Source organism: Melanostigma gelatinosum (genome assembly GCF_949748355.1).
Source record: "Melanostigma gelatinosum genome assembly, chromosome: 14".
In the NCBI taxonomy this organism is placed as follows: domain Eukaryota; kingdom Metazoa; phylum Chordata; class Actinopteri; order Perciformes; family Zoarcidae; genus Melanostigma; species Melanostigma gelatinosum.
This window is the reverse complement of record NC_136647.1, coordinates 6,463,345-6,490,822: the sequence shown is the minus strand read 5'-3', so window position 1 is coordinate 6,490,822 and position 27,478 is coordinate 6,463,345. Positions and strand designations below refer to the sequence as shown.

Genomic DNA, 27,478 nt, shown 5'->3' with positions numbered 1-27,478 from the left:
CGCATGATGGTCAAACAGTCCAATCCACAGAGATAATACCTACATTGTAATCACCCAAAATTCTCCTTAAAAATACCTGATTATTCTAACAATGAAAACATTTTAGCATAAAGATGTACAGATCTTCCATAATTACGCCAGAAACCTAATCTATATGAACAGAGCATGCATTCATATGTAGAATCTGTAGCCAACGGGAAGAGATGTTGGTACCAGAAGCGCTCTGGTTAATTTAGCACTATTAGTCTTGACCAATCAAATCTGATGCAGGTAAACAGTCTTGGAGAGAAAACAAACAAACAAACCGAAATACAATGTCGGGAACCCACCGGCTATTGTCCTGTGAGGATTTATCTTTTAATTGCTTTAAAATGAGCTTGTAAACTCGCTACTTGTGAAACAATCTGGTCGTACGCGTCGTCTCCCAACTCCAACTCCAGTCTCACATCTCGAGCTGCTAATCGGACTGTAAACAATAAGCAGCGCGCAGAAAATGAAGTTCCACTAAATGGCTATAGGCCGCTGTCTCCGAGATATTGCATTATATATTAAAGGTGCTGTGCACACAGTTTATACAGAGGTTAACTTGCTGCATTGTTTGCAAAGGTAAGAATGGCTGCCACTCTGACCATCCTGCTACGTTGATTTAAATGGCAATGTTTGTTCTTCTCCTATTCTATTTCTATGCCCCATCCACTTTTTTTTGATTTTCTGCCTCCAAAAATGATCGTCCATTCCAAAAAGTGATGCGTGATGTGACACATGCTGTGTCCATGCTTTTCACTGACTGCAGTTACGGTTTGTTTAATTTGATCCACCAGGCTGTGATTTAAAGCTTCACATGTGGCACCTTTGATCATGACAAAGGGTTGACAAGAAGCTGTATAAATGGCACAAGCTTTTTTACTAATTAACTCATTACTACACATTGACTCCCTCTAACCAAGAGGTAGGTGAGGTGTCTACCAAACAGCTTAACATTCACTACAGGCTGTGTGTGTGTGTGTGTCCGCAGAAGTAAATGAGTGTTCAGACAGGTAATATCCACAAGGCTTTCTGCCTTTAGCTATCTGTGTGTAGGATCAATCCCAGGCCATAGAGGACCACACTGGACCATTGTTATAGTATGGGGGAGGGATGGCACCCCTGAAAAGGACCCTGAAAAGAATCTGGGGTGTGCAAAGTTGGTCTTAATGGTGGCAGTGAAATGAAGTCTGCAGCAGAAGGGAGGAGGAATGGCATAAAGCTTTGAGGAGGATGTCTAAATGGCAATTTAGACACTGAGTCTGATCATTTTTTATATTTAGGATATGACTCTTGGGTTCCTTTGAACCAATAACCAAAACACAGGTGTGCATTTATATGTACAATTTAAGTATTCATTATTTTCAGAATGCCTAATTATTGATGAATTTGAATGCTCATGTGATTCAGACACCATCTCTGCAGGAACAGCATCATATCGTATACGTGTTATGTGACCGTTACAAAGAGATTAGTGTCTCCACTCGGCAAATAAATGACCACGAAGGAATGTAAGTTAAATCCTCCTTCTGAAATGCGGTGGAATTTGAGAACTTGTAAAACCCAAATTGGCCAGCATTGGTCTCGCCTCCTCATTACAGAGTGAATCATCATCCGGTCTTATTAGTCATTTGGATGAACACAGATCCAAAGTGGCACTTCGTGGCGCTCTCTCGAGTCTTTTCTAATCACTGCGAGTGTTTGCGTGTGAAGAAATATAAAACGGAATTCTGTCGTGTGTCGTTTGCAAAGAGTCTGCGTAACCTTCATTTGTGGTGAGTCATATTCCTACTTTAGAGACTTTTTAACCAACATATGATCACCGTTCCCCATAGAACACGTGGGCGGTGCTGTTAAATTGAGTTAGTCTGCCACCTTTTGGACAAATCTGAGAATTTCGTGGGATTAATGGAAACTGTTCATGCGGTATGTAAAGCTCGGATTGAGCACAGACAAGATCTCCACAGAATTCACTGCATCCCAGTGAGGGATCCATGTGATTGTGGTCGTTATTAACACTCTCTGAATTGGATCATTTCCAGTTAATTCACAATGACATTATGGTGAATTAAATATCAATAGTATTTTTAATGAAAACAGAAAGTTGTATCATGTAAATCACATAAAACATGTGAGTCCTGTGATTTAGCTGTTCAACAGCGTTGGCCGTCACTGTATGTCAGGAACATGCTGCCCTCTGGTGGTCAATATACACAGCTGCATGGTACACGGATACACGTCACACACTAGTCTTTGTGATTAATGGAGATGCACAAAATAAGTATTTTTACAATCAACACTTGAAATGATGAAGGTACTTGCAAATGACAATGGAGTACAATTTTCCTTTCACAAAATGTACAAAACAAACTGGCACTGAAGAAGATATTGGGTAGATAATAATTTGAATAAATATTAAACATTTAAATAATAACCTCAAAACTAAAAATAAATCTGGTTTGAATTGAAATCAAACGCCATTAGTCGCTTGTTAACAAGATATTTAGCAAATGAATCATTAATTATTATGATTATTTCGGCTTCAAGTCTGCAGGGCCACCTGTTTACCCCCCACAGGGTCTCTGGCCGCAGAGCAGCCGCTGATGCAGTCATCTGTGGAGGTCCATCAGCTGTTAGCGGTGATGCGCTCAGCTGTGTGTGGTTCCGTCACGTGTCAGCCAAACACACCCACAACAATAAAAGTGAGCAAACTGTTTTTCACCAATGTGTCTCTGGCCGCAGAGCAGCGACTACTGTATGCACTCAGCAGTCAATCAATGGCGGTATCACACAGGCAGGAAGAGTTGTGTTGAATAAGTGTGAGTCACTGCAAACACCAGAGGTCTTTTAGCATGCAGCCATAATGAACACCCAGAATATTACAGTGTTTACCCGTGAACATTTACCTTTGGATTTGCTCTCGATAAACTTCACATACTTGTGTAGTTAAAGCAATTTAATAGATTATAGATTAGTATTTAGTATTAGTTGTACTTTCTCAAATGGGAAATTTCCTTAAAATTCTTTATTGTAAATGTTGTATGGGTTATTCTGGATATTAATATATTTACTACAGATGGTATTTTAACAGCAAATATGTATCGTGCTTGAATTGTTAATTGTTTGTAAAAAAAAATAGACATTTTAATCTTGAATTTAACATTCTTTTAAATAAGTCTGTTGAACATGCTACAAAGCGCCACACAATCCTTGTAATTGAAGGCAAAAGGACAATGTGCTTTGTTTTTTCTTAACCTTTATTGAACACAATAATTTCTGGCAGAAGTCAAGATATTTGTTCCTCCTTTTCTCAGTTCGTACTCTGAATTTACACCAGTGACAGAGGGCAGTCGGAGGACTTTTTCAAACACTGAAAAGTTCATGCTGCTTTCTCTCCTCCTCGCAAACGCCGAGCAAAATTGAAAAATCTCCTTGATGTCTTTATTGTGAATGACTCAAGCGGTGAACTCAAAGAGAAAAATGCAAGGCTGCCTCTGTGTCATTCCAGCATTGCTGAGGAACCTGAACACTCACCCCGATGGCCTCAACAGAAGGATCCCAGGAGCAGCCAACATGGGCAGAAAAAGGTTTTCATGTAAACTTGGTCTCACATTTGCAATTTCAGAACATTTTTGAGCATGTTTGCGGAGAAAACAAATAAAAACTCACGTGGCTGTTTTTGTATATTTTTACACTGTATTTCAGCAGAAAAAGTCAAATGTGCTTACGACAACTATCCCGTTCTTTAATTACATATCAGAGCTTTGTGAAGCGAAAACACTTTTCTTTTGAAGCAAAAAATAGAGCGTTTGGGAAACAGGCTACAAGCTACACAACACTTGACAGAAGATCAATACGACACATTAAAGCCTTCATTATTATTTTTTGTCATATTAGAAATATTCATTTCTAATATATTTTACATGCTTTCTTCTGACAAATCCAACAATTTCAGAGACTTTAGAGAATATGGGACCTGAGCAAAGTGTCATTGTGTCTGATACCTGTGTAATGGTTCATGGTTTGCATGATGTGGTTGACTCATGTGATGCCAGTTATCAAGCATGAGGAGGTGTCAGTATGTTTTTCCGGTGTAAATCTGGTCGATTACAGCGTGGCTTCTATTTTTGTAGCTTCGGCCATCATTTGTTGTGGTCACATTGTTGACCTGGTAAGAAACACAAGCTGTCAGGCACGTTGCAATCCCCTTTATTTGAAAGTAAGACTGAAAGTGAGCAAACCTGAAATGATGTTTCGGAACGGGTCTAACAGGTTCGGTATCATTCTTTTTTCATTCATCTTTACAACCTGTCTGATGCTGCTTGTGTTTTTTTTGCCCTATTGGACTTCTTTTCAGTGATGTTGCCACTTTCTCAGATCTCAGTTTCTCAGTAGTTACATCAGGCCCCGGCGCACGCTATTATGACAAGCCCCAGTGCAAGTTAGGTACCAGTTATGAAGCACACACACACACACACACACACACACACACACACACACACACACACCGTGGGCTGGCGTGGGAAAGCCAACGGAATCTAATTAAAGGATCTTTATCTATTTCTGCTCTTGTTCTTTTTTCGCTGCTGCTTTTATGCTTGAAAGGTGCGACTTGTCCCTCAACTTGCAGATGTGCTCAGCTCGTCAGTATTGACATATTTTGCTCTTAAACTAGCCGTCGTATATCGTGTCATCTCATTAGATTATCAAATAGAGGCACAAATATTACCCAGCAATGATCACTGCATATCTGTATATGACACAATAACCAAAGAAAATAAGATATGATTCATGTCATTTAATTATTATTTTTTTTTCTTCATAATTTAGTTTTAGTTTTTTAAATGTGTGTAGAATAACCATATGACTCAGCAGTTGTTTGGTCAGTACAATTTCCATCATAACGACAGAATTGATGGCGAAACACACCAACAGTAAGAAGTCTGTAATGAACCACAATCAGACCCATCATACATCTTGGAACACATTGACTCAGCCATTCTGAACATACAACACAATTTGAATCAAGCACCGCTCAACTCACAGCTGTGAAACGTCGCTAATGAGAAAGGAAGTCAGCAGAAGATGGAGATGTGAAACTTTTAATGGACAGACACTGAGAGGAACGGAATGCATGCCACCACTTTCTTATTCAAAGGCACTGTGTCTTTCCAGTTTGCTGCTGTTGGATCTCTGTACGTTGCCGTTGGACAATTCTGTTGCATACTACTACATCTTTACACAATCAAACTATGTTGCTCAACTCTACGACAAAGGACACAATGGATTCACACATTCACAGTGTACTAGCTTGCAGTCGAAGGTAGGAGGAACACTGTACAAAAAAAAAAAGGTCTGACTCAATTCTTTACCTTCTACATCCCAAGCAGGGTACGAGCTTGGGAGAGAACATTTTGGAATCGTTTAATTGACTTTCTAAACAGACTTTCTTAAAAAAGACCTTCAGACACCACACCAATTTCCTTCATGGTTAGTTCAAATCGGCCAAGTTTCTACATGATTCAGTTTGGTGAAAAGGGACCCCTGAAAGGCTTAATGGATCGAGTGTGTAAATCTAGCCATAAAGCAAGCAATCTGTCTGTCTCTCAGACTTTCGCAAATCTCAAGAACCTTCATACTCGCCGGGTGAATTGTGGGGACTTATGGGAAGTGTAGTGTCGGATTTGGCGCAAATATTAATAAACTTTAAATAATCAAGCGAAGAGCCCCCCCGGGGACGGGGCTGTGCGGCCAGAGACGAGCATGTCGTACGGGGGGGGGGGGGGGGTCACGCAATTGGCCGGCCCCGAACGGGCACACGCTCCGAATGCCACGCATTGAACGGCATTGTTTCGGCATTGAAATTATGACATTTGGTTCCAATACATTTAAATGCACAACAGGTCTCAGCTTCTGTTGGGCTTGATGTTGGCTCTCTGTGGCCACTGAACATGCACAATGAACAGATACATCGATAGGAGACAGATAACGAGCATGTGATCAGTCCTATCAGACACTGGGCAAACTGCTAAACCACACAAGTATAAGTCAATGGAAAACTTGTCCAAACACACCACTACATAAGTCTGTGTTCACTTTTTGGCTTTGTAGTATTTGTTCAACTTAACAAATTTACAATTTCCTGTTACAGTAATTTATGGCCAGGCCTAACAGACAGTCATAAATGTCAATTGTGGCTCATTTAATAATATCCAGCCATATTCCAGAACATTCCCAGTAAGTGGACTTTGTGCTAAGAAGTGCTAAAAGTGAATCTAGAATAAGGTGATCCAACTCGACTAAACCTACAAGATATGTCACATCACTGCAGGCACACACAGACTAAAGACTCATCTGCAAGACGGTGGAAGCAGTGATGATGCAAACTCACTCCGACGACAAGTTGTGGAGAGAGAGAGAGAAACCGACGGCTGAGAGAAACAGATGTTCGGTCACTAAAGAGGTGCAGAAATCTCAGGCCGGTCAGTTGTAAGCGGTGAACAATAATGGTTAGCACAGAGAAGGCAACAATGTGCTATGAACCACAGAAGAAGGTGAGTTGAAGGCGGTTGACCCCAAGGAAAACAAGCTGAATGTGTTGTGCGAGACCAATTGCTGGCAGTGGAAACCGGTGTGTCAAGAATTCAGCGGGTTTGACCAACAAGCCTGCGAGGGCTTGTTTTCTGTCAAGAAAAAAAGCCTGCTTCTCAGTTCAAACCTGCAAATACACACGTGGCCTATTGAGTCACTGTTAAGCCCCAAACCTGTCAGTGAAAGAACTGATCCGAAATGTGTTAAAGGAGACCTCTGGAAAGGGTGAGGTGTATGTGTGAGAGAGAAGGAGATAGAGGTGTGTACTAACATCGACGGAAAGAAAACCAATTGGCCATATTGGCGATGCACACGTGAGCGGTGTCCCGTCAGAGGGGGTCGCGTCCTTTGAAGAACGTGGTGTACGAGCGTTGGCGCGGAAAGGCTAGTGGGCTCCCAGACCGAGATGAGCCGTCGACAGAGGATTCTTCATTTCCGGTTCCCACCCCGAACGCCACAGAGACCAAAACTAATACTTCAACTCGTGAGGTCAAAAATGACCAAAAGGAACTTGACCTCAAACTAAATTCAGGCAGAGTTCTGGTGTTTTTCATGTCAAGACTCAATAGTGTGCCATGTTACTGGTAAATCTATCGATGTAACTTAATCAACTTTCACTACATTGGCTACTTCCAAGAAGAAACAGTTGGCATTATTTTCAGTGGTCCAGTTGATAGAATATATTTACCAGTGCTCACATGAACACACTTGGTATATTTGGTCACATGATCATTTTCAACGGGTTGATGAGGACTGAAAGCAGTACGAGCTGGTGGATTTCAGAATACAGCTTCCGTCAAACTATGTGACCATTTCCTTACCCCTGACCCAACCCTGTCTCCTAAAAATGACGCTCATATACAGCTAATTTGCAACAGCAAATACGTTGTGAAAGAAACTTTATGTCATCCAGATCTTGTTTTTATCAACATAACAAAAATTTTAATGAACGCATCTCCAAAGTAACAAAATCATTTCTTTCATAATGTATTAGGCGGAACCATTTACCAATATACATGTACTGTATGAACAGAATTATTAGGGAGACAGGGTTAAAACCCCTAAACCTCGACTTTAATAGCTTCCGTTTCTCACAGTTTAAGCTCGAGGGTTTCTCAGCTAGAACCTTATGGAGACAACATTTAAGAAAAAAAAAAAAAAAAAACATCTAAAGAGGAAACAAATTACAGCAACATGTACAGAAATACAGTAACTTTGCAAAAACAGGCATGCTAATGTTCTAATCTCTGGAAATAACACATTGAAAAAGCTAAATAGGCAGTAACGTCTGCACATTGTTTAAACACAACAAAATATCAACAAAGGAGGAAAGACCCATAATCCATTACCGCGATGATGACCAGACTGCATAAAGAATAGCAGTATTGGTAATTGGTAGCAGTCTTGCATGTGTGTACATTATGAGGGCGGAAATCTGTGAAGTAAAGCTACAAGTCCAACCATAGTTATCTACAAGAAAATAGTTTCCGTATTTAACAATTCAGCAATTTAACATAACATACGAGAGAGAGGGTGAACTACAAGTATGACTTTTGCTTTTTTTCTGTGACAAATAAGCAAATAGAAACTAAGGCATGTGAATGAGGTCTTTACATTTTCCTGTAGAAAGAGACCCATGAATTCTTTTTTTTTTTTTTTTAATCTTTTCCATTGCTTTTTTATTTTTTTTGATGATTTGGGGTGGTGTGTGACATTGCTTTGAGGTTTCAGTGAATGTGACCCCCCCCCCCCCACCCCACCCCGCCATTTAACCTGACAAACCCACCCTCCGCCACCCTCTTCTTCCCGCTGCTCTTGGGTGAGGAGATTACGCTTTACTCTCGTTGCCGTTCGTCTGGGGAGCCTCGTTGGGAACCGTCTTCACCTCGGCTGTGGCGTTCTTCACCTCCGTCTCGCCTTTAGTGCTATCGTCCTTCACAGCCTTACCGCTGTGGGGACAAACAGGAGCGAGAGAGACAAAAAGACGGGAGAATATGTTAACAGTGAATCACCAAGTCTCTTTCTCTCACAGCTACACTGTCTGCTCTGAGCTGCCTCTTGTGTCATTTTTCAAAGAAAGAGAAGGAAAAAAAGGGGGAGGGGGGGGGGGAACATGCAAGATGCTTTGAAGGAATTTGTTTTCCCTTCTGGAACTGAATGCATTTCACACATAATGGGATCAAGCTCACTATCCTAGCCAGACATCAAATCAGAGTACCGCTACATGGATGTCACAGCTATTTTCAAGGAACAATGAATGCTGATGTGGAATGAGACGGGGCCGGTACAGTAGGCACAATGCACAATGAAAGAAAGACTGAGGCATAACCTACAACACAAACTACAATACACAAGAGGATTACACGCCGTCTGGACTGAACCAAGACACAATGGAAATAGACTTTAAAGCCATACTTTGCTGAAGTGGAACATTTTCTGGTGTTAGCATATATGCACCCTTGTTGGAATGTATTTGTAGTGATGCGCTGTTGCAGCTTCCATTTGAAAAAAAATATTGGTGCTTCACTGCTATGTCACATACAGTCATCTCTTCTTCTGCGCCAGCTCTCAAATAGCAATTGAAATCAATATACTTCTCTTTCCTGCTGACAAATATTGATGTTCTCTGTGCGCCCTGCAAAGTTGGAGGCACAGATTTAAAACCGAAACAGTCTTTATATACCGGGAAGTGTCTTTTTACTCGATGTGGTCTTTGAAACCTGGTATCCCTAAAGTCACTTTAAATCATTTGTTATTTGTCAACAGGTGGCAACCGTTCTCACTCCCAGCTCGTCAAATACCGCCGCATTGTCAGTGCCATCGACATAAGAGACTCAACGGACTCCAATCCAAACCCTCAAACAAACACAGGACTTTCAGGCAGGAGGCTGGTGTCCGTGGCCCTTGCAAAACTAAAAGTGGACGTGTGGATTTACTTTGTTTGCATTGGACATTTTATGCAAACGTCTTCTTTCTTTCTTTTCGTGGTTATTTTTCTTTCTGTCATGATGTCATAGATTTTGTTCTTATTATAAATGCTTTCATTGTTTCTGTTTTTACCATGTAAAGTGTCTTTGAGTGCCTTTTAAAGCTTTTAAAGTATTTCACGTGTTTATGCTTTCAACACACATGCATGAAACATAACTGAGATTTATCAAATGTATAACTTTTTGAAATTTTTGGTTTGCCTATTCCAAGATAATATGAGGCGATGTGAACACATTTGCCTCTAATTGTATAAGAGCTAGCAAAACTCAATTTATTCTGATGTTAGAATATGTTGCAGATTCCTCTACTCACAGTGCTCACCACCACCATCTATGAAGTTGTGCAATACAGAAAAAAAAAATCCTGACAGCACATCATAATATTTCAACTGAAGCAGACTAATGATTGACACTTGATATCTCCTGGACATGTTCAGCTGAAATAATTCTTCAAGTTAGAGCACGCTCTAATTTTCCAACATGGGCTGACGTCATTGTAATAATATTACTTTTATTCAAACTTAAGTACGAATGTTAATATTTAGTTTTCAGGCTGCAGTGTTGTTATAAGCAGTGTTGATGCTTGGGAATGTGCTGCACGGTTTTTGCCACCAGGGAGTGCCTGTGTATAAGACAAGTAGAAGTAGAAGAAGACATTTTCTTAGCCAATGAACATGGGAGAAGTTTTCCTTGAGGGCTTTCTGCCAGAAATCTCCTACGGTTCAGGCAACAAACCTGGTTAGGTCTGGGAAAAGATCATTTCATAAATGCTTTTTGGCAGAAAGCCCTGAAGGCAGATTTCCTCCGTGTGCTTCCTCTGTCGTTGTTACCTGCTGTAGAGAGAAGATACAGTTTTACCGGCGGCGGAGGACATGTGTAGGCAGACTGTACAGCGGGAACATTTGCTGGTTTGTTTTGTTCATCACCGAAAGAAAATTGCGAGAAGCGAAACTACTTCCCAGTATCCGCCTTTGTCTCTGGATACAAACATAATCAACGCCGTGCGAATTGAATGTGGGCGAAGCGGCTTTGTCGAGTATGCTATTCACACTGCACATGCATTTTCACAACTGGAAAGCATAATTTGCGCTCTACTGTGTGTGATGATGTTTCTTGTTTTCTGCTTTACATACATAATAATGGCAAAAATTCAACCCAGTAAAAGCATATTTTTCTCCACAACCACCTTGCTGCAATGTCTGACCTTTAAAGTGCAGCATCTGTTAAGCATGCCACTGCATATCAATGGGCATCATCACAGAGATACATTATACTTTTAACGAATATACTTTAAGCACCCTTTTTAGAACAATCCAGGCTAATGTTCTCTTGAAACACTTAAAAAAAAGGCTCTTACATAAATCAAGAGCAATTCAAAGCTACACCAACTGGTTTAACGCTGCTTTTCAAACATTGTTTTAAATGCGGTATGTAGCTTGTGGAAATTGCCTGCGAAGATGGTTTTCTACTCAAGAGAGAAAAATGGGTCCTGAGGACGAGTACGTCACTCAAGAACCTACAAGAAGCCCGACAAGACATTCCGTGGTTGGAGTGCAGAAGAAGGATCGCCACATAGATCAGTGGGGGAGCCGTGCTTCGACACTGTCAAGGAGTTCTGAAGAAAAATCACTCCAATGACAAGTGTAGTTATGTCAAGGTGATGTTGAGTTGACAAGAGCCCTGTTTCCAACTAGCTCTCAACTCCCCATACTTCATCACTGACATCTTCCTCTGGCCGTGTGAGTGCGCAAAGTGTAAGATGAAGGAGGGGGAGAGTGAGGGTCAGTAAGCCTCTGTAATTCATCCCACAGCTATCTCGACATCCTCCCATGCTGCCAGAAATCAGGAACATCTGCAAACTCCTTGGGGGCAAAAACTCCATACATAACCATTCATAGCACCGGCGAAATGAGGGCTTTCTGCGAGGATTAAAACAGAGAAGAGCGGCGTCTTGGAGAGATTGGCATTTTAATTGGCCTGCAAAATGAAGAGGACGCAGAGCAATGGTGGTGCTGCTGGAGGTCACTCTGTGAGAAGGATTTCATTTACTTGAACAAGCTCAGTTGAAGTGCTGCCACTACATGCCAGGAAAGGACGGTATTCTTCAGTGGAGTTCCCCACACAAAGATGCTTCTTTACTCTTTCATAGAGTAAACAAGAATTTCTCATTGTGGTGTGCAGCGGGCCTCACAGACTCCCGCTGAGACTAACTAAGCTCTGCTAACTGCATCTTTTGTAGCCATATGGCTGTTGTGCACATAATAACTGAAATGTATTTTCTGTTACTGGGGACAGATTAACGGCAGGAAAATGCTAAATTCTCACCTGCGAATATTTCGTATCACCAATATGTTTACCTGCAGCAATGCCAATTTGCGGCAGTTGCAACATTTTTTTCAAAGGATCCTATGGATGGACACAGGCAGAGGACCAACTATTGGGATCCTATTGACCCAGAGCAGTGTCTGGCAGTCTGTCTGAAGTTAATTGTCATACAGCCTAAGCTACTGTAAGCTAGTTCAATGAGTTTCCTCTTAGCAAAATGCTCTGAATTGATCTGAGTTACCTTTGGTGACTGTTCTGCAGTGTATACAGTATGTCTCGGGCTTTTATTGTGAAAGGTAAGAATGGAAGAAGTGCATCTTGTTGTCTAGGTTGAAAGGAGTTATGATACATATATATATATATATATATATATATATATATATATATATATATATATATATATATATATATAAACGTGCAAATTAATTGGTATTTTCCCTCCAAATCCTTGTTTTTCTAGTCGAGCACTCCAACAATATTCTTCTGTGTGATGAAAAGTGCGTCTTGTTTCTTTTGCATGCGTTTATAAATTTCTCAATCTACTTGGCAGTCGTCACCACAGACTGAGGTCACCTGTAACAACAAAAGTCTTCATATCCCTTCTTTGCGCTCATATACAACGAAGATTTACAAACCCTATAAACAAGTACAGTAAAAACTTCCTGGTTCTTCACCACCATTGTCTTTTTCTATCGCTAAGATAGAGCTTGGACAGTTGCTGACTTGATGCAGAGAAGCACATGAAATAGAAATAGAATATTAGGAGTGTCTTGTACCCGTGTGTACATTATTGCATCTGAATTTCAGTTTGGACTCAGCGGTTAACTGTTTTAAAAACAAAGTGACTGCACAGCAAACGTTGTAAGAGAGGTTAGAAGGAGATATTATAAGTTTTGAAAACATTAAGTTTCTATGTAAAAACCTGTGGAGCTAACATCATCGACTCATGTCAGCATTGCTGAAGACCTGGAGTGAAAAACACGTGGCGTTAAAAAGCGACCAACCGAATAATCACAGAGATAATGTGGGTGAAATATAAAGAAGCTGTATGGTATCGGAGAAAAGTCGACTCTATTAAGTGAGCAAACAAACAGGTGGAGGGCGGAGGTGAAATGAAGACAGGCATACACTAGTGGCATCCCAATATATTTGTATTCGTGTGCCATCTATCTGCATGGCCAACATCTGGCATTCTTAAAAGGAAAAGTCCACCCTTAAATGTTCATAACCATCAACCATAGAAGCAAAAAAATGTTTGGTGTTCCCAGTTTTGCATGACCATCCTTCACCCCCAAGAAAAGACCGTCAATAAAATGTCAATGTACGTACAACCTGTCTTTTTCTTTGGTTTCTCTTTGATTCATTCAACTTTCCAGGTTCGTTCTTATCTATATTCTGAAGGGTTTTACTGAGGGGATTGTTCGTATATCATCCATAGTCTGATTTAAAGAACACTTAATTACTAAAATCATGTCGGAATTTTTTTTTTTTTTTAAGGCTGTTGACATTTTCTGAGATATCTCAAATACCCTTTGTAAAAACCTTTGAATAATAAGTTAATAAAATGAAACAATCATTCTGAACCTGGCTTCATCTAAGGTTGAGATTTTTGTTCTGGATATGTATCCAAAATTTGTTATGATAAAGCCTCATATTTAAAAAAAAATGTACCCCAAAAAATGATTGTCTTAATGTAAGTAATCAACCAGGGAAGTTTCATGCCAATAATAACTATTTTTCACCAGGGGTGTCTCCGCCTTAATCAACTTTGTCTTGCTTCTGCTTGAATATGATTAAATATTTAAATGCTTGAAAATAATAAAATCTATCAAAGCTTGATCATAATTTAACACACACACACCTAAAAGTTGCCTTCTGTTCCTGGCAGGTGCAAAGATGTTCGTGTCGGTATATGACACCAAAAACAGTGTCTGCATTTGAGGGTGAATTTTTCCTTTAAAAACGACTCACTTGTGGGCTACAGGGATGCTACTAGGGCAGAGGTGACAAGGTGAGGAACGGGGTTATGGAAGTGTTCATACTCATTGTGGGCTGGTGTGGTCGAGCCTGTGCACAGGGCATTGGGTGCATCCTTGGCCGGGCCGTCTACTTGTAAGTCCTTATTCTGGGTGCTGTCAGGGGCTTTGACTGTGTCACGCTGGCTCTGTGGCCCGTCGGCATTAGCGGAGGGCGGGCTGACTGGCTCTGAGACAGGGGGTGTTGGGTCGGACGAGGGGGGAGCTTTAGGGGTGTCGCTCAGGTCGACCAGGGGCCCAACATCAGGTTGGGTGTTAGCATTAAGCGGACTGGACTGGGCAGCGGGGCTGTTTTTGGGGGAGGCCTTGGCAGGGGCGGCTTTGGTTGGGCTGGAGGCGCTGGTGGTTAGCGTGGTGCTCTCACTAGCAGGACTGCTCTGCGCCGTGCTAAAGCTTTCAGCAACTGAGTTAGTGGCAGTGGAGGGGAGCAAGTTTACCACCGTGGAGGTGTTGTCTGCAGCAGCAGGCCTGTTTGGTGGGGAGGGGGCAGGACAAACAAGGGAGAAGAGGGAGGAGTGAGCACATAGAGCCACGAGAAAAGGGAAGGAAAGAAAGACAAAAGAAATAAAGGGGTAGAGGGAGAGTGCAGGTCAGGGCATAAACAAGGCAGAGTGAGTGCTACTGTGCTGCAGTGAAAAAGTGAAAATCTGCACAAACAAAATGTGAGCAATACTTGTGGAGGGGTAAACAAAAATAAATAATACAACAGTAAACTACAGAAAGGATGTGGGGATTTGGGGATTAGAATGTGAATATGCTTTTTCCCCGTAAAGGAACAAAGCGGTTTGTCTGAATGGGTTAAGTGGCTTGGCGGCAGCCCCACTTTGGACGAGCTGCGACTAGCTGCAGGTTGGTGTTAAGTTGTTTGATTATTCAGTCACACAGATGTGTAAAAGTAACAACACCAACTTAAATGGTCTGTATTGGGGATGTCTTTAGTCAAGCACACATTTTCCCAAATACTACTGGGAGAGCAGCATAAAAACCTTAATTGACATAACACTAAGTTGTACTAAATCATGCCTGGAAGTCAAAATTACGAGTTAAATGAAGAATATTTCTTCGTCGAAACTTAGCACATACACATAGCTGTGATGGTTTAGTGGTCATGCATACAGACCTGGGGGTTGCTGAATGTTGACCTGGTCTAAATCTGTGACTAATAGTCTTGTACTTTACAGTATAATCAGTTCAGCATGGTTTGCACCCATGTCGTACACATAGAAAGTGTAGGAATGAATTACATTGTGTCAGTACTACCCTATGGTGTTTACACTGGAGCAACATAGAAATCTAGTTTGGGCCTGGCCAAAACTGATTGGAACCCAATGATTGGATCCACCTCTCTATGACGATTTCATGCAGATAGGCCAAAGTCTGGGACACTCCCTAGACTGGGGAAGTGGTCCTGTTCCATACTCACTCAGGTTCTGTTAAGGGCGTGGTCTCGTTGGGCTCGGTGGGACCCCCTCCTTGGTTTGGGGTTTGTTCTTCCTCCGTTCTCACCTCAACAATTGGCTCCTTAGAGTCATCTTTCCTGTTGTCAGATGGCGACGGACAGTTAGCAAACTGACACGCTAACTTGATTTCCTGTTAATATGTTAAACATCGAAAGCTCCCAGAAGAGCACGGCCTTCTATGCTCGGTCAGACACGCAACTCCTGGTGTCCAACATACACAGTGACACTATCTACCTCTGCAACATATGTCCACCCCGCCTCACACATGTAACAGGAAAGTCTACAAAAAGGAAGATTGTGGTGATCAGAAACAATGTGGTTATAACGTGCAAAAACACCAGCATCAACCTTGAAGCTGTACCACACTCTCTGTAATTCCCTCATTCCACCATTTGATCATCCTCCACCTGCAGGCTCTGATTGTGGGCTTCCCCTGGGGGCCTGGGTCTGTTATCGTCGCTGCTGCTCTCTGATTGTGCCGAGCTTTAAAGTGTTTTCCAGCTGGGAGTGACATGTTAAGATCTAAAGTGCCAAATATCAGCTCTGTACATATTTAATGTGAGCCGTTTTCTTGAAATATCTATTTGTTGTTGAAGTTCACAGCTGGTACAGTGAGACACAGTCAACATATTTAGCTGAATTTTGATTGAACAAAGGCCAACATGGAATAAATTAATTTTGACATGATTCAATGTTTACAAAGGTGTCTGTTAAACACAGTTCTGAATGTTTTACTGTTAACGCTTGCAGGCCTTCTTTTTTATTAGGACTAATTCAACATTATGACAATTTCAATCTGTTCATTTTAACACTTTTGAAGTTGGAATTTCAATTGTAATGCATCCCCCACACCTGATCAAAGCATAAAAATAATAACAATCTTTGAAAGACAGGATGTCGTAGGTGAGCTAAACACACAACAAGCACACAATAGCAACACCTATTTATATTCTGTACATTCTGTGAATTATATAACATATTTCAATTATATTAAAGCTTAAAGTTGTGCGTAGTTCAGCGTTTTTGTTTTTATTGAAAGACACTTTAGGATTTTTTTTTTCCCCCCAGTAGTGGCATATTTTGTTGAAGTCCCTTTTTAGCTCTGCTTTGGTCTCCACCAAGTCGCTAACTTTGTCTTTATGTTGAAGCTTCTTTGAAAAAAGCTGCCAAAACAAAGAGCTGAAAGACGCTAACATGGAGATGAGGGGAGAGTCTGGGAAATTGGGGGTTGTCACTGTAAGAAAAATCCTTTCACATGAAACAGTCACATGCATCCATTGTATACATAACACACTGATTAGTGTAGCTTTAAATAAGACAATAGAAAATAATCTGTCGTAAGATGTTAACGTACGTGAATGCAGCCTGGCCCTCCTCCATGTCCTTGCTCTTAGCACCGGGTCCGGCCTTCCCGCAGAAGTTCACAGCAATGCACATGAGGAGTCCACACTTGTTGAGGAAGTAGCAGGTGACGTCCACGCCCAACAGCAGCAGGAAAAAGACAACAATGAGGATGCCCACGATCGCTCCGGTGCCCAGGCCTGAGCCACCGTCCACGGCATCTGAAGGACGAGGGCAGGGAGAGGGGAATACACAAGCAGAAACAGGCAGGAAAAAGAGGAGGAGAAGAGGAGTCAGGGGAGAGGAGAGGGTTTAACATGAGGGAGAGGGGGAAGAAAGAAAGTTAGAAAGAGAGAGAGATGATGAGGAAATGCAGTCAAGCTTTTAATAAACCGCTTCAGGTTTCAGTTGTCATAACCTCAAGTGTGTCGTTCTTTCAGCGGGAAGTTGGAGACAAATCACACGAGAGCCATCAGGAAATGAATACATTGAAACGACATTGAAACCGACCCTGCTTTCATACTTGATATAAGGCCGACGCACTTGAGGTGTTCAACACACAATCACAGAACTTCCAGGGAAGAAATTTGGTTGGTTTGTATACTATATATACAAACAAATATTATATTACGCTGTACTTTGATCGCTGATCGTTTTGTGCGTCACAGCGCTTCCATGTTTACTTGTCATATGTTTTGAGGCATTCATGTCGTGACCGTTAACATTGCTGATGTGAAAAACATTAATATCTGGACCAGATTTCATGGCAAACCATCGAGTAGCTGTTGTGACAGTTTGCGCACATTTTGTCAGAGGCTTTTCGAAGACACCTTATTTTTGGCTATTAATTATGAAGTGTATTGAAAACAATCGTTAAACCCTGCTTCAATGTAGAGAGGTCCAAAAAGTTACAATCTGGGGTCAGTGTCAACCCTCCGGTTACCAGCCAGCCCTCTTAGCACAGTGAGCTAGTCGCCCCCATTCGCTAAGAATATATCACAGAAAAAAACAACGCAACTGAGAATTCTTTAAAGATAACGGAGGAGATGTGAGTCATAGACCAGCCCTCCACGTCCCACTCTTACACACCCTACAAAAGAGAGTAATCGCACTGAATTGTTTTAACAGCTGCTTCAAAACTTTCTCAGGGAACGTAAAGGTTAGAAAGGGTTATCTGAGCAGCTGTTTATCTCAACGTATGCAAGCTGTCAACACATTTATGATTCCACTTTGAGGGTAAAGGTTATTTTCCCTGTCAGATTATTCCATGCAAACAAATGTACGTGCAGTTTATAGACGGGATGGAATCAGCAGGATTTGGAGGTCCAAGGCTGGCTCAGGCTTTGCAGCTTTGCATTTCAACAACGGCTTTCGAATAGCTCTCATCATTCGCTTGTTGGCATTTGATGAACAAACCTGGGCTATTAAACAGTCGCCAAATTTCCATCTTTGCATGCAACCAGCAAGTCCATTTTAGCAGGAAAAGCTCAAGATTTCTTTGAGGAAAACTTTGGCCTCTGTCAAGTTTTGCCGACAGTTATTTTCTTGTTCTCTATTCACTTTTGGAAAAATCATGACAAGAGATTGAACTGTCTAAAAACACACAACATGCAGCCAGATTTTCACTTCAAGGGGATAAAACACAAGCTACTTACCACGATACTTCAAACAGGGAAAAACATTTGTGGTACAATGCTTACGCACTGACTCACAGTGCATTATGGATGTGAATGGTTTTCAACACATCTTTTTTGTTATTCTTATTCCGGGGGCCCATTTAAGTTGTATCGCAAAGAGAATTGGGAAGTATTTTTGAGTGGAATATAAAACATCTATTTCTGTTTCCTGAGGGAATCAAAATGAGTGCGATTGGATGTCTCCAGCTTGTTGCTCCTGTGCTTCAAAGGAGATTTGCATGAAGTTGAATCTTTTCAACTTACCCACATTGTGCTGCTGGGTGCCTTTTCAGCCTTTGAGTAGTGGTGGGTGGTATGTTTGTCAGAGTGGCCACCTTGATGTTGTCCAACTCAAGGACACAAAAGGTAGAACCGCATGCAGAGCCGGCTTTAAAATGTCCCTTCACACAGACTTTTCAGAACCCAAGGAGAGATTAAGGCTTTTTTCGTGAAACGAATGTCTTTCTTATATTGGCTAGGGAGGCTCTGCTTGAGGCAGTAAAGATCGTGGCAATCACTTGCCAGTGTCTGGTAAGGATCAAGGGCTCATCAATCTGTCTGAGGAGAATGTCAGCGCTGCAGGAACATCTCTGAATCTATGTAAACTGATAATACCCACGTCCTTGAAGATGGGGATGAGGAGCAGGAAATACTCAATGCAATATATGTTTTGCAGGTCTGTAGGCCTATCACTGGACCTACAGTATGAACAGTATGAACGCAGCATATAGAGTCCTGAAACCCAGAAATAAGTTTCTGGTTAGATGCCTGAAATGAGGTCTGTGGATAACAAAAGCTTAAGCAATTTCAAAGTGTTGTTCTACGTCATAAATGAAGTCAGTAAAAATCCCACTCGGGAATATTGTGAGACTACAAAACATCAACACTCCCAACTAGTCCGCCTAACGACTCACGCTCATGCGACCGTGGTGTTGCTAATTTGTAGCTTATCGTTAGCTTCTTACTTCTGCCAATTGTGTTCACCATTCAAAAATCATTGTGTTCATTCGTGAAGATTAACGTGCTGAACAAAACGTGTGCGTATCATAAAACTTGTGTTTGCCACAGAGCTTATTTTCTGCAATAATCCAGAATCCAAAGGCTAAATCCCATTGGCTTTTTGTAGAGGGAACTAGTAACTTCTGAGGTTGGCCGACAAAAATACACCATCTCTGCAGTGCTCGTCACAGCTTTGTCAAAATAATTTTAAAAAGCCATTGTTAAACTACAAGCGTTGTACCCTGAAATTCTCGGTCCATTCTCGGCCCATTCATCACAGACACTCGGCCAAATGTAGCCGATGTACCCTCACATCAACATATTTACTGCAGCTACAACTGAATTTGGTCCAAACCATCCAACATGAACATCAGGAATTATTTTTCGGTCAGAATTCATGTGCCAGGGTGTCTAGAGCTGTCCTTTTACAAGGCTGACTTATCATATGAAGACAAATTCATCTTAGAAGAGACAAATAAACCAGTTTCTGCACTGCCTCCCCGGACCAGATCATAATGCAGCAAGTGGGTTGTTACACTGTTGCTTATTTATGTTAAAATTACAAGAATAACCAACTGTAGGATGATTAATAAAGACCCAGTGAAATGAATCTTCTAATCCCCACGATAATGCTTCCGCTATCTCTTCATATCTCATCTCTCCGCCTGTAAAATATTGAAGCATTGTCAAAGACTCATCCTGCACTTGGGAACAAACGCACACATTATCCAATCAAATGGGATTTGGGGCGACCAGCTAAACCCTTCCATCGTTTAGAACCACACTTGACTGTTAACACTTGACTGAACCATTATGAGTTCACATTTTGACTTGACATGGCTCTTCACATGAATTCTCTCCTGATATTTTTCTAATGTTTTCTTCAGTGTATGCAGTGATGAACATGTCCAGGCCACTCATTTTAACCATGCCTTCCATTATTTACTTACACCATTTCTTTTTCATTGATCCAGTTTATTTCACACATTTACCATTGACATTTAAAATTTCCAGACTTTACGAGTCGCCTGAACACACCATTATAATAACTGACACAAATCAAGGCAAATGATGACCACAATTCTCTGGGCCTTTGAAGTGGGACAGTCATGTGACCCATATTCAGTTTTAAAATACTGATTCCATAATAGAGGTCTTTGAGACGCATCATTTGCACTCGTGAACTTCTTGAAACCTTGTGCACAGCCACTGTGGCACAGGCTTTGCAGCATGTCAAATTTAAATTATTTTCACGCTTCTCAAACATATTATGTTCACTGCACCTGTGTGACAGAAAGCACACAGCCATGGTCGATCCAGACATTTCATTTAAATACAGCATCTCCCTATCCTTCGCGACACTGTATGCGGACCTTCAGTTTCTCTGAAGGCTGTGATCAAAACAGCAGGAGCGGGCCACAGCTCGGCGTGCTTATAGGTGGCGACAGTGTTGAAGACAACACTTGTTTTTCCTCTGCCAACTGCTTCATTTGCATTTTAACAGGCACAATAAATCACGTGGCATGTATTCGGTGGCGGGGGTTCTGTCACGAGTGTTCTCGCTGAGGGAGAAAAGCACAAATCTTCGTGTCAGCGTGGACTACAGAAACATTTCTCTTTACAGGCTTGTCAGGTACAGTACTGAGCCGGTTCCCCAGAAGACTGCTGAGAATGGACTGCATGTGATGAGCCTCACTTGCACTGAAAACCACACATTCCTGAGAAATCAATAACTGGTCACTGTCCAGCACAGACAATCTGTCAGACTCTTGTGCTAGCACATTGATGAACAACCTTTATATTGGCAGTCAATTTACACATCATTATAGCACCATAAGATGCATTTAAATAGTATATAGGTACTGATTGTAAAGCTTCGTACTGTATGCATGAGGACTTTTATATTTCATTTCTCAAACTGCAGCCTGACTGACTCTCTCTTTACAAGCTCATGTTGTAAAACATGGTATGTAATCCATCACTTTCTGAAGACACTGAATACGTCAGGCTGAATTTAGGGGAAACGGTTATAAAATAACGTCCATGATATTTATGGATGATAGATTGCTCCAGCTAAAAACAACAAGGTCAACTCTAAATGACACGATTCATCAGACGGTGGAAGAACAGTTGAAGCAGCCCTCTCTCCCAAACATACAACATACAACAAAACTGCATCGTGAATTGTGTTTCAAGAAAAGTTTTTGTTGGCGTGGATTTCGTTTGCTTTTGTCGAGTCACAAAATTGTTCACGCTTTAAATGATGCATAGGGATGATATCCGAGTGGTGGATTGGTCTAAAAACACAGTACTTCCACCCAGGATACTGCTGTTCATGGCACGTCTGAACAAAGTACTTTTTTTAGTTTCTGTGTTGTTTCAGTTTCATAGTCACTTTAAACCAAATTGATGTTTTTTTTTACACCAAACCCAACAATGTATATTGTTGCCGAAATAACAATTCTATTTTAAGTTGTGTCATATTTCTATTTTCAACATTTATTCATGTTTTAAAACTTGGACCTTGACCTGAGAAAAAAAAACATGTTTCCCTTGAATTGAGTGTGATTTAGTTGTGTGGGGATGTAATTTTGTAGGAGACATTTAAACGGCAGCAGTGAGGCAAAACTCATTTCACTAGATGGACCACATACTGAAACATCAATAGAGCAATTCTCTGTGCACTGAAGTGCTGTTGTACAGATCTGTACATGGCAGAGACAAAAAAAACTCCCAAACGCATGGCACATTATATTGTAGAGGAACAACATTACAGAAGACGAAACACCAATTTGAGGAGCAATATGCTCGTAGAGTAGACAGAGAGGAGACGATGGTTCGACCGAGGTGTAAAACAGGCCATGTAGTCACATCAGTATGTCTTTGAGGTTACCACACGAGGAATCATTGTAGTTTCGAAAACATGAAATGGTGGGATCCTTGCGCTGACAGAAATAATTACACAGTGAATCACTCTTGAGCTGCCTCGTCCCCACCGGCATACTGTTTTAATCGTAGCTGGAAGAAGCCTCTCTATTTCTGTTCTGCATTGCATTATGGAAAATACAGGCGTGTGCATCAACAGCACACTCATGAAATCATGCATGTTTTAATACGCAGAGTAACTTCTTTGACTGGACTTCAATTTATCACTTTTCCTGTTTGAAAACACTACATACTGAAAATCTGCAAGGAATAAATGTGTCTTTTAGAATTGTTACATACTCTAAAGCCTTGGAGTCACTGATGAAGCCTTCTAAATAGGGAAGGCATATTCAACTAGTGCCACGTTGAATAGTTTCAGTTCAACCTGGTGTTGACAAAAATCATGACTTAAATCTGACTATTTCACTCAATGAAAAACGACTCATATTTTTAGTGCAGCTTTGATAAAGTGTAGACATTCGAGCAGGCAAATGCAGACTCTAGATGTGTGTTGCATTGACCTTGTTTTGCTCGAGTTTCTACAATGGCTCCCATGTTTGTCTCCTCCGTCGGTGCTGTGCCACAGTGTGGCACAGCTCCTCCAATAACACGAGCCTCAGGTTCCGTTTTTATCGTCTTGGGCACAAGGAAGCAGAGTGATGCTGACAACTGACTCCCTCCCTGACTGATTAAGATCTCTCCTCCCTCATATGCAGGAGGCAGTGTGCCTGGCTGGATGGGATTCATGGCATTTAAATGAAGATTTCAAACATGTGTATATTGGATTGAAAAAAAACAATTAATTTGCAGTGGAGGATGAAGGGAGGAAGCTTTGGGACTCTATAATATATCCATTTTAATACAGAGTGACAATATTGTTAAAGAGATGATTACCGTCGGCTGTTTCATGTTTTTGCTGGATACGAAATGCTTCAGTCAGAATAAGAATATGAAATGTCCATCTGAATCCACAAAAAACAACATCGTCTTTCTTGATGTGAAGTTGAGGAAAATGACAAGAGGATAAACGACACGAGAAACAACGGTGGAACATTTCAAGATTACGGAATAAATGTCACTTGCCGCTTCATTCACACTGAATTGATATCGATATGAGCACCTCATGGAGCACATCAAGCTAACAAAGTGAGGGAATGGTTCAGGCTATGCAAAGAGAGGGACGTCTCTTCTCTTCAAGTCGCTGTAGTCTGTATGCAGTGGGCGACCGCACCATTTGCTTCAGGGAGGAGAAATATTCTGTTGATATGCAATGCAAGTAAGTCTGATGCACAGACTTAGATGGAGATCCTGATTAGCAAAAATGAAAATCACTCAGCACTGATCAGCACTCTCATTACTCAGCAGGCCCTGATGAACAACAGGAGGGACGAACAAGTGACAAAGAACACCTCAAGGGTGTCGTAAACTCTTATTATCCTTGTGACAGAATTTAGTTGAGATTAAACAGGAGTGCCTGGGATAATAAATCGAAGGAATACAAGTCTCATTTTAGATCGCAGCCTGTAGAAAGAAGGCCAGAGGTGGATTTTTCAGAGATGACAACCACCCAAAGGAAAATACCAAAGGGCTAAACTATATAAATAAAAGGTATATTTGTCTCTTTGCCAATATAATTCTTCACCTGTGTCCTTATTACTGTCTGGGGAATCCAGGCTTCACCACATAGCAATGTTATTTTACCTTCAGGCGTACAAAGGCAAGTTTTATGGCGCTCCTTCATCCTAAGCAGGCAGAGAGTCTCTCAAGCTACGTTCACCTTATCCTCTGAAAGCCCCCTTCAAAGGTTACAAATCAAAAACCTTTGACATTTGCTTATTTGGAGTTGAAGTGCTCTTTGCTGCAGGCTGCTTCAAATGGAGCCTTGTGGGACTGTGCTTTTCAAATGGTATGCCATCAAAAAATATTATTTTTGTAAAATAGTGAATGATTTTCTATTTCCAGAGTCTGTTTATCTCTTTTAAAAAGTAATAGATACTTCAAGAGTTTACTTTTATTTTTAATGTGACTCCACTCATGATCATGGGAAACCAACCCATCTGCACTCTACCATTTAAATTTTCATATGTGGTCAACTTTAGCCGAAGAAGTAAAAGTTGTTCTCACTGGTCACCATAACACAGACTCTGTTGTTCTTATTACGCGAGACAGACAAAACAATCACCATTCACATGTGTCTGATTCCTGAAAATGTATCAATGCTTTATTAATTCTCTCACATCGAAGTGTTGTTGATCGTGGCTGTAGGTGATTCCGGTCTCTTCATGTATGCATTGCATCGTCTTGACTCTGCAGGACTTTCATGGCTTCTAGAGCAGAGTGTGGAACAAAGGTTTGAACAAATGGAAACTGTATAGACAGCTTTGAGTCCGCGACACTCTGATGGTCATTTGTGAGATTTGTAGCTCTTGATTAACATTGTTAAAGAAAAGCTTTTTTAAATGTTTTGGTCGATTACCTCAATAAGAAGAATGTTGCCGCAAGAAAAACAAGTCAATCGTTTGATAAAAGAACTGACACTATCTTTGACAGGCAAAGGAAAGTCTAACCGAGGCATGCTTCATAAATATGTTTCATATCAGCCTTGTTTCTCGCTAGCAAAAATGCACAATGCCACCTAGTTAACGTCGTGAAACCATTAGCTAGGTTTCGGCGACAAAACTACTTGGTTAGCGTAGGAGAAAAGATAATGTTTTATGGTCAAATAATAACTTATTGTAACGTAGCAACCGTAAAAACGTAACTTACATCAATGAATAACTACTGTCCTTAGCAAGCCTTCTTTCGCAACGTTAGCCAACGAGCCTAACGTTCAGTAACTAGCGCAAAGTCAACGTCGACTTTTATTTCCACGCAGTCTCCTGGAGTCAAAGTCCTGTGTTTCCTGACCAATCCACTTCCACCCACCCTTAGTGGACATTACAGCTTGTTAACGTCATTATTATACCACGTAACTTTCAATTAGTCGCTTAATATGCTACGTCACTCGGTCTGTGCAGCTCTTGTTGTACAACGTCACTTGCTCTGAATGACAACAATATGTATGGTATCCGCTGTTTGCAGAAACGTACAATGCAACATTTTTCCCTGCCGACTGGGCTGGAATTAATACTCCGGTCTCGTCAGCAGCGAAGGTGGAACGAGCGAGCCACACAATAAAAAGGGGGGATTAGGGTAGATGTACTGTAGGGGTCGACAAAGCACGGGACTGCTATGAGCTTCCTGTTTCATACATACAGTCACCTTTGGTTTCTGTCAACCAACAGTTAAACTACATTTTGTGGGACTGGATACGTTAAATTCCTGCTTACATCATGTTAGCTAACTATAACCAAAATCTGCTCAGCAAGCCATCGCTCTCATGATGCCGCTTTTGGCTCGTAATATACATAATATATTGATGTATAATTTCAAAGCCTCTATACGGTACATACCATTTGTTCATTCTTTTGTTCAAAATGCAGACTATCTTCTTCTTCTAGGCTATAGCCAGGCTTCTAATCTTTCAACATCTGGGTGTAACAGTCGTGAATGGCGTGATGCAACATTGAATGCAGAATACAGTCATTTTGTTAAAGCTCCAGATGAAAAAAGTTGCTCAAATCAGCTTCACAATCGAGGCCTCGAACACTCGGTACAAGACAGCACTGCGTCACACATCTTAGTATGTTCAGTCACTAAAGCTTCAGAAAGCCATTACTTTCATGAAAGAAAAAAGAAACACAATTTATTTCAACCCTACAATGGTTACATGGAAATACACTGATATGTACTTACAAAAATGTCTGAGAATAGAATAATTTCACATTATTGAAAATGAAATTTTTAGTGTTTAACAGCTGTTGCACGTTTTAGACATTTCTCTGCTTTCAGGTAAAAAGAGAACAAGAACCGTCAAAAAAAACAAAAAACAAAAATAACCCCAGCGTATTTCTGGAAGGTCAGTTTGAAAAGAGTATGTACACTTTGTCACGAAACATGATTAGTTTTTCTGCACAACCTTCTGTCCTCTCCTAACAAGGCAATTACATAATACTGTGTTTGAAAGTGAGCATAATATAATGTCCAAAATTAATAAACTCTCTTGAAAAATGAATACTCTGCCCATAACCAATATTTTTTTTTTCTTTTTAAATCTTTCCTCATTTTGTACAGCAGGACATTTCAAGGTTGTATCCAAAAAAACAAACTGAAATTAGGCACAGCATGTGTACTCTTCACCTGGTTAACACATTCATAATGCTTGACTGGGGAGCTCCAAAGCAGCTGCATAGCACATCAATGAATACTGGATCATGCCTTGTGTCAGCTTTCATGCAGTGTTCATGCTTTCATGTCATTTTTGACGTAACGGTGGAATGACGTGTCTGTTTGATAGGCAATAAATTCCAAAATAAAAGTCTCTTTACAATTGCCATTTCTGGTTAGCACATTGTAGACACATAATCAAACAGTGTAAGGGAATTATTATATTCATCACCCCTCTCAAGATCACATTAAGGCATTATGAATGTGTTACTAATCGTCTCTAAAACAAAGCGGCAACACTTTGTCTCTACACAGTATCCCAACTGAGCACCCAAGTCCGACTTGTAGCATTGACAAAACTTCTCCTTTCCAAATCTATTCATATACAACATGAAAACAGATGAAAACAAAAATATCAACAGAATCTAAATCCCCAAAATTTGAAAATGATGCAAGTACTGAGCACCCTGTAATAACGTCATGAAACCAATGTCTTGACTCTTCATATTTTTTTTTTTTTCATCTTGCGTGTGACTGCACAAGGGTCAAAAAGGCATAGAAAGCAAAGGATTGTGGGCCCCAAGATTTCAAAGGCTTAGACTATCCTCTGTCTCCTTGAACAAAATCAGTTTACGAGAGCCAGAGCACAGTCAGCATGGACAGCAGAAGAGCTGCCAGACTGTAGGTAACACATCGGCAACCAAGGGTAGCTGAGGTTATTGACCAACCACAGATGACAAATATAGCATATCAATGTCCACAACAGAGGGGTTTTTTTTTTTTGAGTGATAATCATAGCACAAGTGACAGGAAAAAAAAGAATAATAAAAGCACAAACAGAGAGAAAA

The 27,478-nt window shown here is 40.9% G+C and overlaps 1 protein-coding gene across 3 annotated transcripts in view; it reads right to left on the bottom strand.

Moving 5' to 3' along the window:
* Window positions 1-8,425: 8,425 nt before the first annotated feature.
* ncam1a (neural cell adhesion molecule 1a) overlaps window positions 8,426-27,478 on the bottom strand; it is a 221,098-nt gene continuing 202,045 nt past the window's right edge. For 2 of the 3 annotated variants that reach the window (XM_079282885.1, XM_079282886.1), the window contains 3 exons: window positions 16,778-16,985; window positions 15,387-15,500; window positions 8,426-8,564 (listed from right to left, as the gene is read on the bottom strand). In XM_079282885.1, the coding sequence (XP_079139011.1) occupies window positions 8,444-8,564; window positions 15,387-15,500; window positions 16,778-16,985 (443 nt within the window). In that variant the 3' untranslated portion in view covers window positions 8,426-8,443. Of the gene's footprint in view, window positions 8,565-15,386; window positions 15,501-16,777; window positions 16,986-24,531; window positions 27,341-27,478 lie in introns of those variants that run through there. The other variant, XM_079282887.1, reaches the window with a different exon arrangement.